The sequence below is a fragment of the Pyxicephalus adspersus genome, chromosome 4 (assembly GCF_032062135.1).
Source record: "Pyxicephalus adspersus chromosome 4, UCB_Pads_2.0, whole genome shotgun sequence".
NCBI lineage: Eukaryota > Metazoa > Chordata > Amphibia > Anura > Pyxicephalidae > Pyxicephalus > Pyxicephalus adspersus.
Genome location: NC_092861.1, coordinates 32,382,671 through 32,392,659, shown reverse-complemented (window position 1 = coordinate 32,392,659; position 9,989 = coordinate 32,382,671). Strand labels below are relative to the sequence as shown.

Genomic DNA, 9,989 nt, shown 5'->3' with positions numbered 1-9,989 from the left:
TGTTTTATTAGTTCTTCTTTGATTAATTCTTTTATTTTATAAATGTATTTATATATTCTAATTTTTATATTGTTCTATTCTATAATAAATGCAGTTTTGTGGTTGTTAAACCATGTGTTTATACTCCCTGTCCTCTCTCCTTTCCTTAGGATTGAATGGCTTGTTATAACTGAATGTGTTCATTCATAACTATTGTTTTTGGATAGAGTTTCGGTTCAAACTCCCTACCATTTTACATTTTTACTGTTTGTTGTTGCAGAGACAAAGGAACAAATGATGGAAAATCTTTCCAAAGTGAGGGGAAATAACCTTACAATAGGTGTTAATTCTTACTTTCTGTTGCTGTGGCTCCTGAACATTGTATTGTCACTAAAATTGATGGTAAACGGGAAATGTCCCAATTTTCCCTGTTTATCCAATGTTCAACAAATATTGAGGCCAGGACCCTGATTGGCTACTATTTGGTAATCTATTTTTGTTCTGGGTCAGTAATTTTTAAATCTGACAAATTTGTGCTGGAAAACCCTATTGTATTGTACATCACAAAGTCATTTATTATCAGCAACAGAAAGGAACATTTGGAGCTTTATATACAAATCATTTACGAAATGTTGAATTTCTTGGTAGAAATTCTTAAAATATGTGTGTGTGTGTGTTTTTTATTACAACAAAAACATGGGGTCTTTCTTTATACTGAGGATGCAGTTTGTGTGTGTCCTATCCCCTCTTGGTGTTAACCTGTTCTCTTACCAAGCTCTCTGACCACCCCAGTTTTGCAAGGTTTTCAATTATTTGAAACATTAGAACTTTTTCTTAAGGAAAGATGACAAGCTTTTTGATTTTTTTTTTTTGGGGGGGGGGGATAAACTTTGTTTTTTTTACATTTTTTTAAATTTGAAATGGCCAAAAAAAATCAATGGAAAGTCAAAATGTAACTTCTGACCCTAAAGAGTAGTAATACAATGTTTTTCAGGAAATCAGTATGAAAGATAGGTCCTGCAAATTCACTAGCCTGGTCTAAACAACCCCATAAAGCCTGAAATAAAAATGAAAGTAGTCAATGTTCTGTCTGGCTTTAATGGCGATAACATACCAGCATAACAGCTCCTGTGGGAATAAGGCTTAATGCAAAATATGAATGGCTACTTCCCAGTGTCCTTCCCACCTACATCACTTGCTTGTTTTAAGTCATTTCAAGGTTGGATGTTCTTCCCATAGATATGCAGTACACACTGAGATGTCTATTGTCTACTCAAAATTTTAAAGCTGTTTATTAAGCCATTGCTATATATAGATTAAAGAAAGTCTAGCGAAATACATGAAAGGATATGGAAGATGAGGGATCTCATATCTGACCATGGGGTAGCCATTAATGTAAAATATTTTCTGTGTTGATCCAAAAGACAATGCATTGATATCTGAGTCTGGGAAATATTTCTGAGTTTTAAAAGGGTAGCTGGTATGATTGACATCATTAGCCACAAGTAGAGCGATGACTAGAGGCAAAGAAGGCATTTTCTAAACTCCTGCTGGTGTTCCTGATGTTTTTTTTCCGACAGCTTTAGAAACTATGAAACATCTACTTAAACCAGATTATATATACTGTTCTTTCCTGTGAGGGAGACAACAAGGAGGAAGTATCAGATAAAAGAGAATGGTGCCACTAAATATTCTGACTCCATTATAGTATAGGTGTCCTATTTTAGATGCTGGACACACAGCTTATGTAGCTTTACGTCTTTTGTAATATTCCACAAGGTGATGGTAACTAAATATGTGACATCAATTGTGTCAAACCTTAACTTGTGCAGAAAAGCATAGCCCATCTATGCCTAGAATAATAAATACAACCCAATTATTATAAACCACCCTATCATATCCATCCAAATACTCGGCATGAGGAAGCTGCTTTCCACAGCACTCGCACTGTGTTGGCATATGGATGATCAAACCGATTTGAATGTAACACAGATATATTCATCCATACTTGTCCAATCTGCAAGCTTACAGTTTAGTAATCACAATTGGCTGGGTCCTGAATTGTACAATGTTGTGTTCTCTGATGCATGCTGGGAGAACTAATAAATATTTAAAGTACTTCCTGCAACATGGGCTTCCTTTTCTAGACATTTGCCTTTTCTTTTTGACTTTTTGCACTGGTATAACAAACTTTCCCCCAGACCTTTAAGACCAAAGATTTTGAAGTACTTAAAAATTGTCTCATCATTGGAGGACACCCTGAAGAAGTTGGTTGCCAGTGATGTCCTATGACAGCCTTGAGGAAGCAACCTGGCAACAGAAACCTTTTCATGATGCTCTATCTTGTAATTTAACAAGACTTTACCTTGATTGTCAAAGAGCCCTGTTCTTGGTTTTAAGTGTGCAAGCAGCATAACCCATAAAGTCTAGAAAGATTTGCATAAAACCAATGATTCCATGTGCTCTATGTGGAAGACCTTTAGATTTTCTGTCGTCCCTTAATCCTCTTTTTTCTCCATGTGATAAAGAATGTATATAAGATCAGTATTAATGGTGCTACACAACCTTTTTTTGACTTGAAGACCGGTCTAGATGGAGTTAGAGCAGGCATGAAGAATAGTTAGCTATATAGAAGGTATAAGGACATACTATATACCTATGTCAGATGGTTAGATGAAGACGACCACCAAAATGGCATCATATTTCACATGTGTCAAAGAAAAGTTAGTGACATAAGGTTTACTAAAGAATTTTGTATCATTAACATTTGCCAGTAGTTAACATTTTTGAATTCTTTGTTGCATTTGTAGCCTCTTTACAGCCACTTATTTCCTACATATGTGCCAACATTGGTTGCAAGACATCTGACCGAAAGGAGGGGGGGGGGTTGTGATGGCATGACTATTTGTATTCTCAAGAAAAAGCCCATTTGACAGTACAAGAGCTTTACCACTATCATCCGGTATTAATAAAATCAAAGCTGTTGATTTCAAACAATACAAAATGACTTTTAAAATAATGTACAGTTTACATCCAATTTAACTCTAACTATAGCCCTGCTATAATTTTTGAAGGCTACAGATTGCATTTCCCAGTTTTCTTTTCTTTTTCGTGATGCAGGTAACCTTGGGCTTGTATTGCATGAATCAAGCAATGATATGAACCTGTGTTATTTAAAAATGATAAAAGAGGGCAAGTAAACAAATACAAAAAGTGACAAACAAAGGACAAACATAGACATGTATTTGCTGACTTTTAAAGTAGGAGCAAAAGTGACAAATATCATAAAGGAGAATCCTAGAGGTATCTGTAACATGTGAAGCTCATCTTTGCTTAATGGCTTCTAAAGTGCAAAGACTCATAGGTCTGACACGCACAGCAGTAAAAATGTATCACTTCAGCTCTGCCCTGTTAGTTTATCAGCAAGGCAGGTTTGTCTACATTATTGGATTAGGTATCGGACTCTGAGCATCTATCCACGGTGACTTTGTCCAAGTTTCACTTCTGAACTGTAAATCTCATATCTGCAACCAATCCGCTTAATAACAGAGTTTTGTTTTCATGTTGTTTGAGGTGTGAGAGTTGTTTATTATCTGTCACCTCCATCTGTACTGTTCCCGAGATGTACGTCTAGCTTGCCAGCCTGTCATCCCAGTTAAACCGTGGGTTGACTCATCCAAGGTCATTCAGCATCAGCTCATGCTGTCTTTTCATTTTTTATCCTAAAAAGCTACTTTCCTTCTTCTCTTGAATAAGGCTTCGGAGGATTAGGAACAGATTCTTTATAAAGAAGCTGCAGCATTGCAAAGCTGTGATATAAACTGACATATAATTAATAAGGAAGCCACGACAATAACTGAGGATGTGCACACTCTGCTACCAGAGTTTGATGAATCCTTTTTCAGAGGGGTTTTGGTGGAACTGGGTTTGTGTGGGACAGACGCTTTCACTGTTAGGTTCACCATGCTTACGTCATCAGTCCGTCTTTTTGTACCTGAAAAAAAGAAAACACATAAATGTTATCGGCCTTTTATCAATACATTAAAGAAAGAATGTTCAATTTATAGCTGCTAAACAAAAAGATAGAGTTTAGTCAAAATCGATACTTAAGGTTTTGGTAGATGCTGATGGGTGAAAACACTTACTGGCTTCTACCTCTTTATGGGATGAGACCACTGATCCCTAAAAACTTCTGTTGCATTTTTTATGTATCTACAGTAGAGTGGGTGAGGCCACTTCAGAATACTTGGAAGGTAAGAAGACCTTGAGCAGGGGTGTCCAAACTTTTTGCAAAGAGGGCCCGATTTGGTCAGGTGAAAATGTGTGGGGGCCAACCATTCAGCACGTACTCAGGGTTAGTGTGGGTGTGGTCTGCGCGGGTCCCACACAGCACATGCCCACCAGGTGACGTGGGGGGTTCCCTGTGCACAGAATTCGGTGTCAGTGCGGGCTATGTGCAGAGCACGTTCTTGGAATCAGAGTGGGCGTGGTCCTTGCAGGTCCGGCACAGCACACACCCATTATATTGAAGTAGGGGATTCCCTGTGCACACGTGGGGAGTTGATCAACTCTAATTATATATAAAATAGTTTTTTTGTACACGTGTATTATATACTGTAGTCAACAGTGATGGCGGGCCGCATATTATTAATTTTTTGACAGAGGCTGCTGGCCTGTGGAAATCAGAACACGGGCCGCCATTGGCCCCCGGGCCAGACTTTGGACATGCCTGACCTAGAAGCTCAAATGAGATATCTAAGAACACTCAATATTGAAACCAATGACATATATACAACCTGTATTCTATATGAACTGATAAATATTTTGCTCGTTTGATCATAGTTGGGAACAGGTCTAGGGCCATTCCCAGTATAGATTTATAATCAGATCCTCCCTATATTCACAGTGGGTATTTAAATGAAGTCATGTTAGTTCATCCAAATCACCAAAGAATTTTATTTAGATAGTGTTTAACTTTTTAATATTAGTGCATTTGTATAATGATGACATCTTCTGCTGCACTTTTACATCCATTGTCATGTCACTATTTATCTCATTGGAGCGCACAGTCTAATGTCCCCACAGTAGTATACATCATTATTATAGTCTAATGCCAATTTGTAGGGGTGGAAATCAGCCTTGTTTATTGCACTGCATTAGTTAAGCTACTTGCAGTGGATAATTGTCGCTCTAGATAAATGGTTGTAATCATCTTGGGTGAAAATCGAAAGTGTGTACAGCGGTTCTCTAAAGTTGTTTAGTGATTTGGTAGGTGGATCACTAAATTATTACTTGGGGACGACCACAGTCATTTCCTGAGACGGAGGATGCAGCATCACCCCCCCTTCCCTCTCCACAGAACTAACCAGTTGCTGTGTGTATTCTACTGTCACTGGAATGGATCACAAAATATTATTTCCAGTGAATGTTTAACCAGTAATAGAAATCACAATGTAGATATTATGGAGCAATGGAATTAAACAGTTAATGATGTGAAGAGGTAGGCCAAAAACACTGTATTACTGCAACTAACTATATTAAAATATCCTTGTATTGAACAAGACAACTGCTAAAAATATGAGGCTTATGAACAAGTAAGATAAGAAATGAAAACAGATTGTTTTATTAAATATACTCACTGTACAGTATGGAACCAGCTATCACAGCTGAATGTGTGATCATTAAATCCAAATGGACACAAACTATATATTGTAATGGACATAAATTATCAATCAACATAAATTATTTTACTATATTGTATATTCAGAGGCACATTAGATTTTCAAACAATATACAGAAGGTTGTGTAAAAACTGTTTGAGGGAGCCCAATTTCTTGAGACGTCTGTAGACGTAGTTGTCATTAGTATGCACAATGAATCTTAGATATATTTGTATGCAGTAAATCCAGAAAGAGAAATGGAAACCTTTCAGACTGCCATTACAGATAATTAGGAATAAATTCCAGAGAAAGCATCAGTGCGGAGACAGTCACCAGCATGTGTCGTTCTATCACTGTCATTGTGCGGAGCAGACACCTCCTTGCCTCATCTGCTCTGCTCTCTGGGGACTCCAGGTCAATCCTTTCTGCTCTTTCAGTCCTAGTCATTACAATCTCCTTCACATGGATTTATTATGAGCATTTTTTCTTATTCTGAGTTGTTTTAATATCTGACTCTCAGGTTTATCCCTTTTAAGAACCTTTAATCATCTTTATACTTTCTTTAATTACATCTTAGGCTTGACACTCCTAAGCATCCAGAGGTAGAGCATGACGCACATTTCTGATATGCCAAGCGGATGAAGGTATTCAGTGTACTAAAAATGTGTTAGGCCGAATGATTGCATTTAAATAAACTTTATGGATTTATGTTTATACACTGTGTCATATTTCAGCTCATATATATATTTATATATATATATATATATATATATATTTTTTTTTTTTTTTGCTTTAGACCTACACGTACTAGTGAAGGTAACACTACAATAATGAGCCTTCCTTACATAAATGCAAGTACCTAACATAAGTCACTTTTATGTAGCCTTATGGTGAAATCTTCAGTCAACAACTATGCAGTGCAAGAACCTTCCAGTCCAGGTACTTATAGATACGTTGTGATTGTACAGTAAGAATGTCAAGTGTATTGCCTGCTTAAGAGGTCTTTGTAATTGGAGCACCTATGAGTTACACATGCTTAGTGGTACATATTCACATATATGTAAAAGATTAGCAGCACCCAAAAATTGGTAAAATAATAATACTTTTCATGTCCCCCCTGGACTCTAAGCATCGTGTGCTCTACAAAACTACAAGCCTGGCAGCAAATGTGCAATGGTAATTCGCACATGTGACGCTAAGCCACTACTTTCAACTCAGCTGGCCAACCAACAACAGATGGGCAATTCTTACTTGAGCTAAATTTAGCTTTTATAAGTGCTACAAAAAGGAATCCTTGCTTCAGTTGATGCATATCTGTGTAACTACAAGACACTTTTTTCTCCACTCAGAGACTGACGTTGATAGTGATTAGGGTGGGTGCCATTATTACCCCCTACCTTTTTCTCCCAGACATCACCTTGCTCAGTCAGGTCATTGTGAATGGTGCTGTAGATCGAGTGGTCATGCCATAGGTTCGAACCCTACATTATAGGATGATATCACGTGCTCTCTTACACCTGTAAGCACCAGGCATTTTGCAGAGGAAAACACAGACCAAGAAATGATGGAGGGGTGCTAAGAAGGTAAGTATACTATGGCAAGGGAGTTTTGCCATAAATCTATCAAACCAAAAAAGCACGGTCCTTATCCCTAACGCCTAAAATGAGCCTTTAACACTTTTTTTGAACATCTAACCCTTAACTCTGTTTTGTCAAAATCTCATTTGATTACATTTATCTTAAAACAAGCAGGATGAACAGCACACCTGTATCCAAGTGCTGAGCCCACACAGGTATTAGTCAATTAAATCCCACACATATATGGTTTTAGCATAATTTTATGGTTTTAGCATAATTTTATGGTTTTAGCATAATTTTTATCATAATGCCAATATTGATACTGTGGAATACATCATTAAAAAAAAATGAAGAAGTAGGGGTACAACTATTTTTTAATTTCTTGATATATTCTGTCTGTAGGCTTATAGGGTAAGATAAGATACAGGAAGCTAATCTTTCTCAAATAGGACCTCATGCATGATTGTAGTAGAAACATGACATTTTGATGTGTATCTCTACCCCTCAAAAAATACTTTTGGATTGGTTAAAATGAATTGCATTGCAATCAAAACTTCTTAGATTTTACTGGTTTATGGGGCTTGGTTAGAAAAATTTCCCCTCACTGCCTGTTGTGATGATGAACTTTTGCCAGACAGGAAGTGAGGGAATATCTGCAGCAGGAAAATCGACAAGAAAAACTTGACAAGGTTCTAGCATTCCCCTAATTTTTTTTAATTCAATCCCATGTACCTAATATGACACTACAAGCAACATCAAAACCTTTTAATAACATGAATTTGCAACTGTTCTACAAACAAGAAAATATTTTTTAGTTCTATTGTCACAATTTATGATGACTAATGTATTTTGCCATGTTAGTTCAATGTTCATGACTTGCAGTGGCAGTATGAGGTCGACCTGGCTTTGCTTGGATTTTCCAGTCTACCAGCAGAATGTTTCACTCCTGACCACAGATCAGCCACATCCTGGAACACCTAAGCATCTAAAACTTGCAGATTTCAGCAGCCTCTCTGAAGAATGAAGATTAAGTATGGGAGGCATCTAAGGACAAACACCACTCCTCTTATAATAGCATATGGATTATACAAACAAGTGTTGAAATCAACAACAATAATTTTCAAGAGGCAAGTAAGAGGCCATCACTAAACCGTGGCTGTAAGACTTTGTACCTTGGTATGTGTGACCAATGTTACGTTTGCATTCAATTATCTCAAAGTATCAGTCTTAAAAGTTATTCCTTCTTAAGGATTTGGTAAACGCACCACATACCCCTACTGCCCTTCTCTTTTCATAGTAGCCTCATTATTACCTCCAGTTCTCTCCCCCCCATTCATATACAGTGACATTAATACCACCGGTTCTCCCCCTCTCACAATACAGCTTCATTATTACTATTACCACTCCAATCTTCTACCGTCCAGTTCAGCCAAATTATTACCCCTACTCCTCTCATCTCCTTCTCTATGAATTCACAATAATATTCCCACTTCTGTTCCCTTGTTCCTTTTGCAGCCACATTATTACCCCCACTTCCCTATTCTACCTCCCAATATAACTATTTTATTACTGCCACTTTCCTTCTCTACCTCCCTATACAGCGACATTAATACCCCTAGCTGTCCCTCAAAGGGGCTCACAATCTAATGCCCCTACCTCAGTCATATGTCTTTATTACAGTCTAAGGACAATTTTTTGTGGGGTAGCCAATTAACCTAACCTTTTTTGGAATGGGAGAAAACCGGAGTACTCCGAGGAAACCCACACAAGCTACTTGCAGATAGTGTCCTGGCCAAGACTGAAATATAGGACCTAGCGCTGCAAAGCCCAGAGCACTTACCTCTAAGCCACAGTGCTGCCTTCTACATTATTACTTCTACTCCCCTCTTCTCCCGTCCAATACAGCCAAATTATTACCCCTACTCCTCTCATCTCCTTCTCTATGTAGCCACATTAATATTCCCAATTCCAATTGCAGCCACATTATTACCCCCACTTCTCTCTTCTACCTCCCAATATAGCCAAATCATTAGTGCCACTTTCCTTCTCTACCTCCCCATACAACCAACTTAATATCCCTATTTCTTTCTTCATTTATACCCTAACATTGCTCCTCCTACTTCAACAGCCACATTATTACCCTCTACATCCATTAATACCTCCACTTCTCTCATCTACCTTCAAAAACTGCCACAACAATGCCCCAATTTCTTCATTCATTAATACCCCCTACACACACACACACACACACACACACATGGTGCTCCAGGTAATACCCCCTCTAATTTCCCCTATGTTGGGTGGGCACCTGTGTGTATCCTGCATCCTCTAGACTGTCCAGCTGGACATCCATGGTCTCAGTTTGTGTTGCAGAGCTGTTCTCAATGGTTCTGTCTGCACTAATACACAATACAGTAATCAGTGCTAGCTACAATATACAGTCCTCATAACACTGTAATTAGTTGCAATCACCGGGAGCAGGCTGTAGCTAACTAGTGTCAGGAGCAGTTAATTACATTGTAATGATTTTTTCAATTTGTATTTAAGGCCAGCAAACCTGCAAGTCATTTTTAAAAATGATTGATTAACCCATTTTTTAACCAATTGTTAACACTAAGTAACATCTTTTCTCCCTAACTCATCTTTTTGTTTATCTTTTTTTTTTTTTACCTGTTTTTTATCTCTCTTACAAAAGTTATGTTTTTGTTTGTTCTGTTCTTTTTAAAGAATTAGTGCTAAAACAGCAACTTCTATGCCATTTGTAATTGTTTCA

The 9,989-nt window shown here is 37.6% G+C and overlaps 1 protein-coding gene across 2 annotated transcripts in view; it reads right to left on the bottom strand.

Annotated features, from left to right (window-relative positions):
* Positions 1-3,205: 3,205 nt before the first annotated feature.
* LOC140328275 (glypican-5-like) overlaps positions 3,206-9,989 on the bottom strand; it is a 137,275-nt gene continuing 130,491 nt past the window's right edge. For both annotated transcript variants that reach the window (XM_072407738.1, XM_072407739.1), the window contains one exon: positions 3,206-3,973. In XM_072407738.1, coding sequence (XP_072263839.1) covers positions 3,762-3,973 — 212 coding nt within the window. In that variant the 3' untranslated portion in view covers positions 3,206-3,761. The remainder of the gene's footprint in view (positions 3,974-9,989) is intronic.